Raw genomic sequence first — 17,189 nt, 5'->3', positions numbered from 1 at the left:
ACACGGTCCCCGCAGGCCTGCCGGGGACGCCCGCGTGCCACAGCCCACAGGAATTCATCAGATGCCTCTGTCTTTGGAACCAATAAATTTTCCAGGCAAAGAATCAGCCTCTGTTTGGAGGATGATGTTACTTAAACGTAAACAGTGACTTTCACGGGTCGCGTGGGTGTATTTAACCTTCGTGACCTCCCTCCACACCTCCGCTGAGCTCATCGAAAGGCTCTCGGAATCAAACAGGTAAACACATTTTTATTCGACTATTAAAGTGCTATTCTGGGGCAAAGTGTTTCTCAGTTTCACGACAGCAGCTTCACTGGAAACAGAAAAGGCTTTCTGTGGAAATGGGCCTGGGGAATGAGAAAAATAACGAGCCTAGTAACTACTTTGGAACGTGACAAATGGCGTGGAGACACAGCCCTGGTACTGGTGACCGGCACCAAGGCCTCTGAGGTACATGTTCTAGTGAAAAATAAGGACAAAAATGGCAAAAAGGGCTAAACCAGAAAGAGCAATTAGTATTAATATAATAACAACTACTCCATTATAAAGGAACAGGGGAAGCAATTAAAACTGAGAAGAAAGTGCAACAAACCCAGGTACGTGCATTTGCTATTGTAGCGGACCTACAATGTTCAAAAGGAAAAGCAATGCAGTATGCACTGGACAGGGCTCCTGACCCAGAATATCTCACAATGGTGTGCTCTCTGCCAAAGGGACGTCGCTGATTAAGGTACGTGGCAGAGAGCAGCCTCTGAAATTCACGTCACACGGACAGAAGACACCTTCTGTCTGACAGCATCGATTCTGCACCCTGATGTTTCTCGCGTCCTTTCTCACGGGGAAATTCCAGCCACACGAACTGCACGCAGGTGTGTCCCCTTCCCGAATGGCGTCCCTCCGACCCAAGGGCGAGAGTCTCCTGGTAAGGCTTGGCGGCAAGTGCGGACTACATCTGTGTCACGAGGCGCAGCCCTGGTTTGCTTGATATGCATAGCTCTTCGGGGTTGATTAAATTAGACATGGCTTTCGTAAATAATGCAGGTGTTTTTGTCACATGTCACTGCTGGCTCTGTGGCTTCCAGGTGAGCTGGCGGCAGTACCCTGTCTGCTGCCTCAATAGGCGTCGGCTCTTCGGAGGTGAGCTCCGTGGACGTCACGTCGGTAGAGGGCTCCGCAGTTTCGGGGGAATGTTCCGCCGACGGCTCGGTCTCCTCTTCGTCTTTGACGTCAAACTGCACCCCCTCCTGGTCGTCCACGTGCTCTTTCTTGGCCTGCGGGTGGACAGACACCTTGATGGCGATCTGCTGGGGCTGCTCGTGCAGCGAGGAGGCGTCCGAGTCGGCGGTGGGCGAGTCGCTGCGCTGCAGAGCGCCGGGGATGGTGTAGACCTCGTCCCTGTCGGCGGCCTCCTGGCCCTCGGGAGTGTGCCTCACGAAGTTCTGCCCCTGCTCCTCCAGCCCCACCACCTCCATGATCTCCTCCATGATGGTCCGGCAGTTCATGATGAGGGGCGGCAGGGGCACGCTCCTGGCCAGCTCCTCGATGTAGCGCGCGAACTCCATGGTCTTGAACTGCGTGACTTTGGCAAGCTCTAGGGTTTTGGCCGAGGTGATGATGGGGATGCGCTTGGCGATCTCGAACGCCTTCTGCAGCTTCTCCGCGCCCTCCGTCCTGAAGAACTCGTTGATGGCTTTCTCGGTCTTCTTCAGGTGGCTGCTCATCATGCACAGGCGGGTGACATTGAGGACCATGACGACGGTGAAGGCCACCAGGCAGACCACCATGTAGTAGACGCCCATGTCCCCGGAGGTGAAGATGACACGCAGGGTCACCGTGTTGTTCACGGTGCCGTAGACGTTGGAAGCGACACACGTGTATTTGCCTCGGTCTGAGAAAGACACCTCGGTGATGTTCAGGAGGCCGCTGTCGTGCATCCGCCACTTCCCTGTGGGAAGGGAGAGGAGAGAATTCAGCCCAGGACATTCGGTTCCCGTCACTACAGACGTGTGTGTTTCTAAGAACACCTGCTACGGCGGAGGAACACCTAACGTGCCTGCCGTGTGCCAGACAGCGACACGCGGTTTTTGCATCTTCACACCACCTCTGCAAAGCAGGCACCCATACTGGCCCCCTTCTATAGGGTGAGGAAACTGAGGCACAGTTAGATCAAACGACCTTCTGAAGGCCACTGGTTTGGAAGCAGAACTGGAAGATGAATGTGCACTTACAAGCTGTACTATTTTTTTTTTTTTTTTGAGACAAGAGTCTTGCTCTGTCACCCTGGCTAGACTGCAGTGGCTTCCTCACAGCTCACTGCAATTTCAAACTCCTGGGCTCAAGCGATCCTCCTGCCTCAGCCTCCCAGATAGCTGGGACTACAGGCATGCGCCACCATGCCCGGCTATTTTTTTTCTATTTTTAGTAGAGACAGGGTCTCTCACTCGTGAGGTCAAGCAATCCTATCCTGCCTCAGCCCCCAGAGTGCTAGCATTACAGGCGTGAGCCAAGGCTGCAATCTTAACTACCAAACTATATTGTGTAACTCCAAATCCTAGTGAAAAATGAGAGAAATAATCTGAAAGACACCGTGCTCTTATCAAAGAATTCCTTAATTGTAGCACTGGATTTTCTAACCTGTCTGTGAGCATGAATACATATATTCACTGGGGAGTTTAATTCAATTAAATTATAACTGTTTACCTGAGTTTCTCATATTTGAGATTGAAGGTATCCTTGTATGACCTCAGTTAATTAAAACGTAACATGTCATTAATTTCGAGGATCTACAATGAATGGTCTATCGTATTTAAAGTTACAAGCTAACGATGTGAATATTCAGAGGCTGGATATGAATTAATATCAATTTGTTTTAGCCTTGCAAATAAATTACAGACCCATCAAATGGAAAATGAGCTGCACACGAAGGAGAATGTACACTGATACATGCGATTTTTCTTCCCCTCCGCCTCCCTCTCGGGAAAGGATCTAGCGCTGCCCTGGGAATGCGGTTCTGAAGCCAGTGAAACACCTCAGTTTGGATTAATCCTCAGTTGGCCTGTCTACCTGCAGCCAGAAGACCCCTGTGAAACACGATAGCAGGTTTGGCTTCAGGGTCTTAGTCTGTGCCCTTCCGAATCCCCCTGCCTCCCCGGACGGCCCCACACAGCACACAGGGTGGGCAGGTTTCTCCGCAGTCGTAAGAAGCAGGCAGACGTTTCTCCGTAAGGGCAACCAGACAACTAGGGAAACTGCTCCCAAGAGCTGGGCAATTTAACACGTCGTTTCCTTGGAAGTAGCCAAGATTACACTGTATTTTACTTGTTTGCTCCCCTCATGGCACTGAGTTTTAATTCTAATTAAAAGTCTGGGATTTCCCAAAAGCAACATTTTTTTTTTTTTCATCAATCTCATGAGCACCTCAGTGACCAGGGTCTCAGTGGACTGTGGACTGAATCTACAGAGAGCCTGTCTTACTGCAGGGTCCTCTGCTGCCAGAACATTCCTAAGGAGGCTGGGCGGAGCACGGAGGCCCCTCCCGGGTCCACACCCCTCCCCATCTGCTCGCTCTGGCGAACCGGCAGGAGCCTCTGCAAAGACGCTGTCACACTACTGCGCCTCCTGAAAGCACATCTCTGAGGAGCGGTTCCTGGTGTCCCCGAGTAACCCTCTGCTAACAATTCAGCCAGTGTACCTCCCCCAAGAGAAAACACTGGCTTAGAAAATTCCGGTGAATTTTCCGTTTCTTGTGGATGTGTATGAACAGACAAGCCTGCCACCCAGCCTGTGCACTTCTCTCTCACTCAGACGGGGCGTGGGCAAAGCCTCCACCTCCTCCATGCCCTGCACATACAGTTTCGCACTTCAGCTGGAGATTTACCCAAACATACGATGACCGAGGCTAGGAAAATCACCGTATCAATTTATTTTCTTATAACTTGCGAGTCTCACAAAAGTGGACTACAGCCCACATAGAAAAGAACAGAATGACTGAAAGCTCGTTCCATACGGAAGACACTGGGTTCCAGAGATTCACAGACTCTCCTTGCAGTATTTGCTTATTCTGTTGGAAAACATAGCAGGAGATGGGATGGAGGAGGGTGAGAACATGAGGTTATCTGCACGGGGAATGGTTTGGATCCATTCCTTTTCCCCTTCTCCCCCGCCTTCTGTGGGGAAATTATCTGTGAACACAGGGCAGCGCGGTCTGAACCCGACGCAGGGGACAGAAGCAGAAAGGAGCCCAAACTGTGACGCAGACGTCTGACAGCGTCAACAGCCTCCTCCCCACCCCCGAACAGCAAGTGCAGCGATGACTGTGCTCTAACCATACAGTCAGACTCCAATTACAATTATTCTAATATTATTTTTATTTTAGAAAAATAAAATGTGAAAATACTAGTTACAATGTCTCAACGCTTTCCCCTACTGGATATTTGAAAATGTTTCTGAACTTGAACTTTATGGTTATTTTCAGACATGTTTTTAACTTCTATTGACATGTATTTATCTAATCTGGAACCAAGCAGTTCAATTCCGACAACAATTTATAGACACTTCAGAAGTTTCTCGCCACATTGTTAGAAGGAGCAAAGCCTGGAATCAAACACAACCTAACTAGGGATGTGAGTGGTTCATTTTGGGGAGACCTGTGAGAGTTCTCACAGATAAGGTATTGTTTAGGAGCATATTCTGATTCTTAGCCCAGGACAATAGGTCCTTAGACTAAAATTTTTTTATACTTTATCCAATTCTTAACCTCATTTGTTCTTAAAATGTGAAGCCCAGCCATGTATCTGTGAAGTGACTATTTTGACTTAACTATAAACCACGACAAACATGAATGCATACATTAGAATCCTAAAACAGCTGGGGTTTTGCCTATAATAGGAGCTGCAAACCCTAGTTAAATGACTGAGGTGGCAGCTCCCTCTGCCAGGAATTTCCTATTTCCAATCTAGGACAAGGAAACCGAAACATCTCTTGTTTTCAGTCCTTTCCCAGATTCCTCTTAAACACCATCCTTATCTTATGGATATTAAGGTAATTGCGTAATGACACTTAGGCTTCTGCTCGGGTGATATATGGTGAAACGAGCATGTGACCTGGAGTAAACACTGTTACCAGACCACAGAGCAAGCCCAAGTCTCTGGAAGCCAAAACACATGCATCTCCAAGGACTGTAACAGAACTAAGGTTCTGACCTCAAAAAGTTATGTACATCTGTATCTCTCTCTTTTTTTTTTTTTTTTGAGACAGAGTTGCTCTGTCACCTGGGCTGGAGTGCTGTAGCATCATCCTAGCTCACAGCAACCTCAAACTCCTGGGATCAAGCAATCCTCCTGCCTCAGCCTCCAGAGTAGCTGGGACTACAGGTGCCGTCACCACACCCGGCTAATTCTTTTCCAGTTTTTAGTTGGCCGGCTAATTTTTTCCATTTTTAGTAGAGACAGGGTCTTGCTCTTGCTGAGGGTGGTTTCAAACTCCTCAGCTCAAGCGATCCTCCCGCCTCGGCCTCGCAGAGTGCTGGGATTACAGGTGTGAGCTGCCGGCCTCTCTCTCTTTTCAAAGCCTGATACATTTCTTTCCTTCTGGGAACTAAGATTCCACATACTTCCTCTCTCAGCCTCAGCTTGCCCCTCCATTAGTGAAAAATAAAGGTTTCTGCATGTTCTACCACCAGACACGGCTCTGAAAACTGAAGACGGTGTGAAATCTATTTGGGGGTCCTCTCACATCAGCCTTGGGCCCACGCTGGAGAAGAATCCCGACACGGTCCCTGTCCCGCGGGGAACGTCTTGAGAACGTTCTTTGTGCTGCACGTTACCATTCACCTCAGTCTGTAAACACCTTTCCCTGTGACTCGTTCTGGAAGGGTCCTGACTTCGGCTGCAGAAAGTTAAGGAAATACAAACACCCACGACGACTGTCACAGGAGATCGCCAGCGCTATGCACGAAGCAGGCGCACACGGTGCTGTCCCCATGTATTTTAAACTGTAACTGAGTGGGAATGTCAAAGTAATGCACTGAATTTTCATGAAGCTGCATCATTTTAGCACAAATGAAAACCAAAATGTTAACAGCTGATGCCAAGTCAGTTCTACATGCAAGGATTCTGGAGGAGATAACCCAGGCAGGCGTGTAACCACCCCTTTCAGAACATGACACGAAACACCCTAAGGCTCTCCATGCGGGTTCACTTGTGCACTTCCCTACCTTGCTCAGACTGTCGCCCCCTTGGAACGGCCCCTCCTCCATCCCTCCTCATCCCACTCCTGTCCTGGCAGGTGACACACACCTGAGGCCTTGGGCTAAAATGCTGACACATGCAACGGAGCAAGGGCTGCTACCTCTCTCCGAGATGAGAGATTGCCAGGGACCTGTCCGTCTTCCCCACGAAACTCCAGGCACAAGAGTGACATGAAAACCTCCTAGAGGCGAACACAAGCATTGTGGTGACAATTTCTCCTGTGCAAAGAGAAAAGCTGACAGATGTTACTTTTGAGCCGCACCACAGCACGTGTGTGATGCTGCACAACGGAGCTGACATTTTTAGAAGGGCAGTGATCCTTTCTATCTTGTTCACTATTCAGTCAACAAGGAGCACGGAGCAAAGTGTGCACCAGGCTCCGTGCTAGAGGATGAGAACACAGAGGAGCCAGACGTGACCCCGAGTGCAAAACACATCCAGTCCACGGGGGAAACACACTCCAACGGAAAACCACAGGCTCACGTGGCAAGTGTGGTGACACGTGGGGGAGGGGACAGGGAGGAAGAGCTCCCCACAGGGGGCAGTGCGTCTGCTTACAGGTTAGGAGAGGAATGGGGGTAAGAGAAGGGACTTTCGCGTGGGCACGAGAGAGAACACGGCACGAGCTGCTGATCTGACAAGCGGGTGAAGGCAGAGAAGGGCAGGACGGCAGAACGCAGGGCGGGTTACACGATGGCCTTGGAACGCGCGAGGGCTTTATCCTCACCCTGCGGGAGAACTAGACCCTTCCTGCTTTTGAACCTCATTTTCTGTGACTTCCCACCCCCCACCCGACAGGCTCACCTTGCTTCCTCACTTAGAGGGGCCACAGGGCCCTCCCACGTGCCTCCTCTCTGCCTGGCGGGGACTCCCCTCTTTCCCACGCCAAGTCCCCGCCTGACACGCTCTCGGCCCAGTGAAGACACCACCCTGGCATCTCGCCTCGCGCCCTGGGGGGTCCTCGCTCTGCCCTCTGAATCAGCGGAGAAACCCTGAAAGTCTAGAAGCAGACGCAGCTGCGCATCTGGGAACTTCAAAAATGAGGAAGATGCTGCTGCAAACCAGCGGGGAAAGGCTGTCAGAATAAATGACTGCTCATTTGAAAGAAAATAAAGGTGAATTCCTACTTTATGTGACACATAAAAATAAATCCCAAGTACTCTGCAGATTTAAACGTAAAATTAAAAGTACAAAATCAATAGAGGATACAAAAATGTTTTTATGACCTTGGGATAGGAAAGCCTCTTCAAGCATTTCAAGAATCTCAGAAGCTATAAAGGAAAATGCTGATGGATCAGATTTCCCCCAAATTTAATTTTTTTGCAATATCAAATTTGTCATATTAAAGTTAAAAAGAAATGACTGGGAGAAAAGTCTAGAATATTTGACAAATGCTGACTATAAAACAAAGAACTGCTATGAATCAAGCAAGACAAACCCAAAAGAAAACATGGGAAAAGGATAGGAACAGATAATTCACAAAAACAAGGGATGTGAATGGTGCCTATGTGTACAAAATCGCTGATGATTAAATTATAACTAGACTTAAAGATGCTTAAGTGATTTTTAAAACATAACTTTTTCCCGTTCCCAACTGGCAAGGTAGGGCAGGCCCTGCTTCCACCCCGCGCTGCGGAGGTGACGGGCCGGGACGCTCCCGCCCGCCGCGGTGGCAGTGGGTCTGTAAAGCTGCCGCAAGGCTGATGTGCAGACGCCCGTCCCAGTTTACAATCAGCGGAACCTATGACCCGCTTCAGACTTCTTGAAATTCTTCCAATCAGGCAAGCCTAGGTTGACTGGAAAAACATTAACGAATGTAAGAACATTAGGGTAATGAAAAAAGTTTCTTTTTACGAATAGCGTTTCTCCCCGGGGATATAGTTCCAGAGCCTTCCTCCCCTGGGAGAAGCCATGCCAGGACAGCGGCTGACGGGGACCACTGAGCTCGCCGTGGTGGCATGTGCACAGCACAGCGCAGCGTCATGGCAATAGGACGGTGCCAGGTAGATCCCCAGGAATAAGAAAAGTGACCAACAGCATCACATGGCCACAGCTGAACCTGTGGATTCTATGGCAAGAGATTCTATGGCAGGGGGGTATCGTGACTCGAGGTGAAACCAACATGACACCATCGAACTACTGCTCACGCAAACAACTGACACATCCTGGAACTGAAGAGCCACAGGGAAAGTGACAGCACAGTCTACAAAGACACTGTAATTACAGCTTTTCTCCAAACACCCTGTCTCGGAAATCCTGACTCTTTCTGGCTTTTCCTGAGGATCACTGGGCATTAAAAATTAACATCAGATGCAAACGCCAAGCTCTTAGAATTTCTTTCAAATTACTTATTTGGGTAAAAAGACTTCTTTTTCGTTAGATATCGCTTTCTGTGAATGCGTATGGGTAAACAAAGTGATAGATGGTTTGTCTATGTCTCCAACGAGTGGCAGAAAAGATTAAAATTCTATTCACAACCCTGTTTAGATACTTCGACTTAAGCTTCACACACCTGTGATTTTCAAGGAGGAGGGTTCAATCCGCCAAAACAAGCATGTTATTTTCTTGGAAACAACTTAAAAACATTCCTATGATGAGAGTTCCAATACATGTTTATGCAAACATAAATGAAACACATTCACTTGAATGAGTACCACGCTGAAGCGGCACTCATCAAATAAGCACCAAACGTGTGCATATGTGTTTGTGTCTATAAATACGCATGTTTTGAACTGCGTGAAATACGGGCTGCTGAGGAGAAAGGACCCGTGCCTTTTTATAAAACATAATTGAAAACAAGTTCGGCACCGCATGGCTGCACCTGTTCCCAGGCTTACTCGGGAAATGACAGCTCCTTGAAGCCACCGCAGAGTCAGGTCATAAACCCCACAGGCTGCGAGGGCTCCTGTACCCCCAGCGCCATCCACAGTCCTCCCAAGAGGCCTCTTCAGAATGTACTAGGGCAGCTCTGACAAGCTGTTTCCTCAGCGGAGCAAAGGCGGCTTCGGGTAATACAGGCTTAGCTCAGCTTTCAGCTCAGCAAGGTGGGGGTGGGAGGACTGTGCTGTTCATAACCTGTTCTGTGCTGCTTAGAGGTATTAACATCTGAAAAGAACCCACTGTCTTTTTATTTCCTGGAAAAGGAGACATTTGTTCCTCTAACTAGTTTGATCTGGTAATCTTAATTTCTAAAAAAGCGTCAAGCATGTAAATGCCGTGCGGGTTAACAATCGTCTTTTCTGAGGGGAGCTAGAGGTGGTCTTCCAAAACAAGCGCGCCCTACGCTTGGTTCCTGTAAATAACTTCCATCGTGGGATTCTCAGCTGTCGTCCTTAGCAGGGACGGACCTGGAAGGGTCTTTTCACTGCTAAGACTAAAGCCGCCTCAGCTCCCATCCCAAAAGGAGCTCAACTCACTTAAGAAACACAAGAATGGTGGTTGCCAGGTTAGCTCTTGATAGGGCTCAACTTGGAAAATGAACCTGAGTACCATAAGTTAAACTGCTGTTATGGGAGAATGCATTATGGGTTCCGACACCTGACTCAAAGATGTACGTTGGAATGATTCTTTACGGGGTGCTCTTTTGGGTTTGACCAGGTTTCTCCACGTTAGCACCGCGGCAGTGCCCCGGCCTCGGCACACCGGATGCCAGTGGCAGAACCTCCCACCCCCCAATCCCTGTTGTGACAACTAAAAATGTCTTCAGACCTTGCCCACGTCCTCTTGCAGGGGAAAGAGGTCCCAGCTAAGAACACTGGGTTAGGTCAACGCAAAGTTCGTCTTATGCAATAAGATACTTTGTAATTTCCACATCCACTGCTCTTTTCCGAAGTGGAAGCACAGCAGATGCCAACGGGCCCTTTGTGCACACACGTGACCGAGTCCCCTGACAGTTCCAAACGTGCCGCCGTGGCAGTCGCAACATTTTGAAATTTCACGTAACATTTAGGGGACACAAATTTCTTTTGTATTTACTGAGCTTTAAAAAGGTTGAGAAATTGAGATAGCAAGCCTTACGCAGAAAACTACTTTCTCTCTTTGCAAAACACACTATATTGAGAAACAGGGATTCGAGCATCTGAAACCTATTACTGTGAGGAGAGAGTACAGTACCAACAACAGCAACGGCAGCTGCCGTTTACCGAGAGCGTGGTATGTCTTAGATACTATGCTAAGCATTCAGTGTATAATTTCAGACCCACAACCCCACTTGGTAGTGAAAAAGGATTATCTGTATTCTACAGATGAGAAAACTGTGGCTCAGGGAAGTCAAGGAACTTGCTCCAAGACAGACTGTGGGTTGATTCTTCTGAAATTCCAATAGTATATTCATAATTACAAACATCGTGTTTAACGTCTCCTGATGCGTTTATCTCAAGTGTTTAATGTACTAACAAGGACTCAGCACAATATTTTCATAGCACACTGATCTTAGCGGTAACGGATGATTGACACTGAATATGGCGAGCACTGACCTCCTGGTACATGTTAAGCGGGGAGGTGATAACCACAGTCCTAACCCCTGGCTGGCACAGCTTGCTGACGTCCCTGCAGAACCAGTTAAAAGGCATACTGCAATCCAGTCAAAGGATTTGCAAGAGCAGAGGGGCAAAAACAATAGTAATGTAAGCTAAAGATAAAATTTGTAATAACGAATCCCACGCTACAGTAGTTGCGACAATTATGAACTTTGCACAATTCAGCTAGATTTACTCTTATGCATACTTATCATTAAAGAAAATCCTTGTTTCTGGTGACAGGACACTACTAGAGCATAGAAAACAAATCCACAAAATAACTGGGAACCTAACTTCAAGGAAGAATTTCAAACAATCCCTAACAAACCCATACAGAGCTGACTTTCCTGAGAACAGCTTGTCACTCACCATCTGATAAAGGTGCTAATGTGAATGTCGATGGTTTAAAGTCACAGTAAGAAGCCACAGCAAAAATACATTGGATAATTAGTACCTGAAATAATTAGGACTTTTTCGTAACACTTCCCGTCAAATATACATTTCTACTCACTTCTAGCCAAAGGAAAACTGACAACAGTACATTCCGTGGCCATTTGTGGTCATTCATACGGCTTGAATTCTGCGTTATTCCGGCAACACGGCTGGTGGACCACCCAAACACATTCTTCAGTGAATATCCCCCAAAATCTTCCAGATATAGAGTATCCATTAGCCTCTCCTGATCCCGTGGAGCTGAACTGACAAGCACCAGGGAAGCAAAGCGAACCAGCTGCCGCTCCGCCGACGACAGCAACAGCCCCGCTCTTCCTGGGGTGGGAGGAGCGGCTGTCTCACCTCTTCAGGGCAGAAACGAAATTGCTCCCTTCCAGGCGGATCACAGAGCGAGGGGTAGTGTGCTTCTCCAGCAACTTACCGGGTGATCTTGGGCACATTTGTGTGTGTGTGCGTGCCATGCACACGCACACGCCACAGCACAAACCCGAGCCCCTAGCGCTGTCCAACTTTGATGCTACGGTTACAGCGCCTTTTCCATCCAGGAATCCTGTTCACATTCACTCAGTCTGGTTAGATGCCCCTCAACATGTGTCACCTACAGACACCTAAGGGACAATGCTGGCCACACTCTGGTTGTGTAGTATCCTCTCCAGTCACCAGCTTCTCATTTGTACGTGAAAGGACTAATGACATCTCGCCGTCATTCTCATCGTAAGGATTAGAAATAACATGTAAATTGGTACCAGGGCTTCATAAATGGCAGCAGTTAGTTAAGACATTAATGTTGCCGGTTTGGCTGTATCAGTTGTCCTAGTGAACCTAGGTCAGGTTCTAGAACATTAGCATCATTTTTCATACTACATTCGATCACCTCTTTGAGCTATAAATGAAACACTGCTCCACTTAAACTTCTAGCCTGCTGGCCTGAAAATGGAAATCTCTGCCCATGTTACAATATGGGCATTTCCCCCATTAGAAACAAAAAGCTAAAGACGATGGGTTATAACAGGACATTCCAGCACTAAAACTCTAATATTTTCTGAGGAGGAATCTCTCATTTCTGCTATTGTCTACATGCTGCTTGGTTGTTAGGTACATTACCCCATGCTACTTGTGCTCTGAAATTACTATTATTATGCATTGTAATTACAAAAGCTGAGCTGGAACATCAAGTACTAGTATCACAAGTTCTTTTTAAAAATCGAAAGTGCATCTTCCTTAAGAGATTTAAAATAGTGAACTGATTTATCAGCACGGCTGCTGGCTACAGACCAGACGAGAGCGCCGAATTCTGCCAAGCAGCACCCTGTGCCCAAAGCTTTCACCTGGGCACCACCAGCCTGGGCTTTGCCGACATGCTGCTGGTGTGGACCAACCACAGCGTAACTATAATCAAGAGCAAACAGGGCCAAAACTGACCACCATTTAGTTCTAGCTCAACATCCTAAATATATAGATGTCTGGGGCCGGGCGCGGTGGCTCACGCCTGTAATCCTAGCACTCTGGGAGGCCGAGGCGGGTGGATCGCTCGAGGTCAGGAGTTCGAGACCAGCCTGAGCGAGACCCCGTCTCTACTAAAAATAGAAATAAAAATTATCTGGACAACTAGAAATATATATAGAAAAAATTAGCCGGGCATGGTGGCGCATGCCTGTAGTCCCAGCTACCCGGGAGGCTGAGGCAGGAGGATCGCTTGAGCCCAGGAGTTTGAGGTTGCTGTGAGCTAGGCTGACGCCACGGCACTCACTCTAGCCCGGGCAACAGAGTGAGACTCTGTCTCAAAAAAAAAAAAAAAGATGTCTGGGACCGAGACGCTCGCCAGGGCCACGTCGGTGGTCACAGGGCCTTTCCACCAAGACACCACACGCACGTCTCTGAAGCAGTAACGCGCTGGGCTTCGGGACAATACTCAAACTGTGACTGAAATTCAGGCCCCAGCACTGAGTCGTCCCCCGGTTTTCCTCCACTTTAGGCTCAGGCGTCTAGTGTCCAGTCCCAACTCCTGGGCATCCACGGATAACCTTCGCTTCAGGGCCCAGGGAAAGGCGGATCCGGGTCTGGAGTCCTTGTTCCCCTCAGTCCAGTCGCCCCAATATCCCTAGCGGCAGCCCAGCCCCACAGAAAGACCTGACACGGTGTGTCACCATGGTTATTGCCCTCCCTTCGCAAGGGTGACATCACTGCCTTGTGACCTGAAGGGACGCTAGCTGTGGGCCAGGGTCGTGTTCCCTCCCCTTTCCACCGTCAGTGGTGAAGCTTCCGGTCACAGCCCCTTAAGAACAGCAGAACTCTGGGCAAATTTCAGCAAAAGGGGATTTGGACTATAATGTCTTTAAGGTCCCTTCTGATTTAAAATTTCCATGGTTCCACAATTTTACTTGGTGGCGAAAGAGTGCCACTCTCCTGGGTTAAAGGTGGTTGATAATATATGTTTTGACTTAAGGGGAGACGCTTCACGACGCTGTACAACCTTAAACGGCCAAGCAAAGGTGCCACAAGTGACAGCACCAGAGTGAACCCACGTCCCGACTACTTAGACGCCTGCAGCCCTGGCCCTTGGCGTGCAGCTGCAAGACACGCCACTCACCGAGCCCCTGAGGAGATAGAGGCATTAGCCTCTACTCTTTTTTCAGAGCAATTTAGACAAAATGAGGCAAAGATTAAAAATGTAGCTTCTCCTGGAGCAGAAACTCTTCTGGGGATTGCTCCTTGGTGATGGGGCTGAGGGGCTGAGGGACGGGAGGGGAGGGCCACGTGCGTGGAAGAAACAAGCTGCTACTGGGGCACAATGGTCTTTTCACTCCCCGCCCCCAGCCTCCCACTTCATCACACAGTAAGTGCTGAGCAAAGTGGATTAACTCCTTCTGGTCACTCAGAGCAGGCTGGGGGCTGGGGTTTCCAGACAATTGCTTCTCACATCTCAGACAAGAAATGTTCTGATCCCTGGTGACCCAATCCTCTCTCAAGCTAGAGTCTTTCCCCAAGGAAGCTCGGTGCTTAGGAAGGTGAGTCACAGCTTTTGGCCAGAAACTTGTTCATTAAAAACCAAGCACTCTATTATTATTAATGCATCCTCCCTCCTCTTGGCCTCAGTCTGGAAGCCTCAGCCAGGTCTCCAGGAACGCAGAACCGTCCCAGTTGGTGACTAAGACCTTGCACAGGGACTTCTTTTAGGATGTGTAAACCCACAGTCACCGAATTAAACTGACATTTACTGAGAAACAACCGCTATATTGTTTATTGGAGCCATTTCCATGAAAGAAAACAAAACTCCCTTATAAATGTGTCATATATTCTTAGAGAAAATCCACTCTGCACTTGTCCCTATAACGTTTTGAATGCATTCAGTGGTCCCCAACCTTTTTGGCACCAGGCACCGGTTTCATGGAAGACAACTGTTCCAAGGACGGAGGGTGAGGGTGGCGGGTTGCGGCTGGGGAGACGGCGGGGGCTCAGGTGCCGACACACGGCCCGTTTCCTAACAGGCCACTGACCGGTACCGGGCTGTGACCCAGGGGTTGGGGACCACAACTTATATTACAAAATTCCAAGAGGCCTGTGAAAAGACTTCAATGTTTGTCCTTTGTTTTCTGAGTCAATGAGTGAAAAAAATGAATTAATTACTGCTTTGAATCCTAAGGACACATATTCCCTCTCCCGCCTTAGAAAACCGGGACAAAATGAGATCTTTAAACGACCCGCATGAGAACAACTAACATTCGGGGTGCTGGCTCCAGAGCCCGTGTTTGTGTTTTATGACACGTGTCACAACTTTAAAGCCTACCTCCTCCTCTCTCCTTCTCATCCTCCTCTTCTGTCAGCAGCTTGCCAACGGAATTGTACCACTTGAAGTGCGGGTCGGGGATGCCATAAACGCTGCAATTAATCAAGGCACTGTTCCCTTCCTTGACTATGATATGGTCAGTCCTGGCAATGACCACGGGCACAGCGCCCAGGCCCACGGCCGTGCCATTTAAAGTGCTGTTAGTCACACTCTCAGCAGGTGCCAGAGTGGACACGAGGATTAACAAGGGCACAGAAGGTAGAAAGCACACGGTCGGATGGCTCCTCCGTCGGTCCATCTTCCTTGCTTGCTCTGTAAGGCAACAGAGACACGCCTGCCCGGGAATCTTCTACCAGACAGCACGCTGCTCAGAGCGGGCCATGGGACAAACCCATCCTGGACCCATAGAGTTGGTACTGGATTAAAAACCTGTTTGAAAAAAAAAATACACATAAATATTAGCACATTGGCATTAATATACTTGAAAAATACTATTTATAAAACGTTAGCAGTCCAGCTAAAACACAAACCTACATAATTTTTAAACATAACCAAAAGATGTTCCAAATGCTGAATTATATTTTTCACAGAAATAACAAAATAAATTTGCTATTTTTGCCATTAAAACACATAGCTCTTAGTAGGAACAAATATATGTCTTATGTTACATTTACATCATATTATTTCACAGAGTTCAAAAACTGAAGCTTCTTTCATTCACTGCTACAAGGTCTCCTTCCTTCCACCCGTGGCCTTTCTCCCCGCGGATGGCCCGACTGTTCACCGGGCAGTTCCCTGAACTCCTCTCCCAGCCTGTGTCAGTGGTCGCGGCTGGGGCTCCGCTGGGTTTGAAGGACCCCTCCAGAGTCAGCCTGGCTGGCTCCTAACTCCCCGTTTCAGCTTCGGGACACCCCTTCCCCTCTCACGCAACTGCCCATGCTCCTTTGAGCTTCGTCACCTGTCGCCTAGTGCACTCTGCTCTGTGTGATCGTGACCGGCTCCATGAGCAAGAAAAGTTTTTCTAATAGTATTTTTATTCCAAATGACTTTTCAGTGTTCACCTTGTGGCTAGAGCCGGCTGCTGTAAGTGGCCTTGAATTGTAGACAGTGAGTCTTATCTCGACACCAGTAACTTAGCAACTGCAGTTTCACAGTCAGGAAAGAAAATAGCTTAGCAGACTCAGTAAGACGTGCTGACCAAAACTTTGTAACTTTCTGCTGTCCTGAGGCATCCCTTTTGAGTTTCTTTCCCAGAAACGGTGGAATCTCCTTGCAGCCGTGAGACAAGTACAAAGCCTTACACGGCCTGTTTGTCCCGAGAACACAAGGGACACCTCACCACAGATCGTGCCCAAGGACCCACTGAGCAGCCCATTCCCCACGTCCCACCTGCACACGAGGCTGAAAGAATGACCAACATTACCCCCTAACTCATTATACTACTAAAATCCCCGCCATGGGAGGGACTTATCCACCATATGTTTTTGATCGTGCGAGGTATGTACCAATACCAGCATGACGTGCACGGCGCTTGCATGCCCTGTGCCCAACATGTACCGATGCTCACTCCCCTCACGCATTATTCATGTGACCTTCAGAAAAACCCCAGGCCCCACTGGTCAGGGAGGGGGATCTGAGATGGTCTGTGCCTCTCACCTCCCACCTTCCAGGTGACGCATCCTCTGCAATAAATTCTTTCTTCCTTGACAATCCTCATTGTGTCAGTAACTGGCTTTCTGTGCAGTGAGCAACAGTGACCCTACCTTGTGGGTCTGTTAACATTATTTCAATCTATTATTATTATCTATTACTCCTCATCACCCACTGATGGGGAACGTCACCAGGATCTGCGGGGTGGCATCATGGGCAGCTGCACTTCTGTGTCCAAAGGTCTAGCCTTCACCTCTTCCTCTGTCTTCCATTTCATCCCCTAACCCTGCAGCCAGAGCTTCTCCAATGGCAGAAATTATTATTCCATTCTGTACACAGCAAAGCTGAAGATGATAAATTAGGTTCAGACCATACATTTCTTGGGTAGGGAAGAAGAGTTTTGGCAGTGCCATAAATTTCCATGCTGTCCACTGGCCTTGAGTGTCCTCCTGCCCCAGGAAGGCCGACACCGTCCTCCAGCAGCAGAAACCCCGTGGCTGAGGGGGACAGAGCAGGCTGCACTGCATGACAGTA

The 17,189-nt window shown here is 48.5% G+C and overlaps 1 protein-coding gene across 1 annotated transcript in view; it reads right to left on the bottom strand.

Annotated features, from left to right (window-relative positions):
- Nucleotides 1-232: 232 nt before the first annotated feature.
- MFAP3L (microfibril associated protein 3 like) overlaps nucleotides 233-17,189 on the bottom strand; it is a 34,658-nt gene continuing 17,701 nt past the window's right edge. Inside the window, exons 2-3 of the mRNA XM_045552516.1 lie at nucleotides 15,006-15,434; nucleotides 233-1,945 (exon numbers count right to left, since the gene is read on the bottom strand). Coding sequence (XP_045408472.1) covers nucleotides 1,014-1,945; nucleotides 15,006-15,303 — 1,230 coding nt within the window. The 5' untranslated portion in view covers nucleotides 15,304-15,434 and the 3' untranslated portion in view covers nucleotides 233-1,013. The remainder of the gene's footprint in view (nucleotides 1,946-15,005; nucleotides 15,435-17,189) is intronic.

The sequence above is a fragment of the Lemur catta genome, chromosome 5, assembly GCF_020740605.2.
Source record: "Lemur catta isolate mLemCat1 chromosome 5, mLemCat1.pri, whole genome shotgun sequence".
NCBI lineage: Eukaryota > Metazoa > Chordata > Mammalia > Primates > Lemuridae > Lemur > Lemur catta.
Note: the sequence above shows the minus strand (reverse complement) of the source record. Positions and strands in the feature narration are given on the sequence as shown.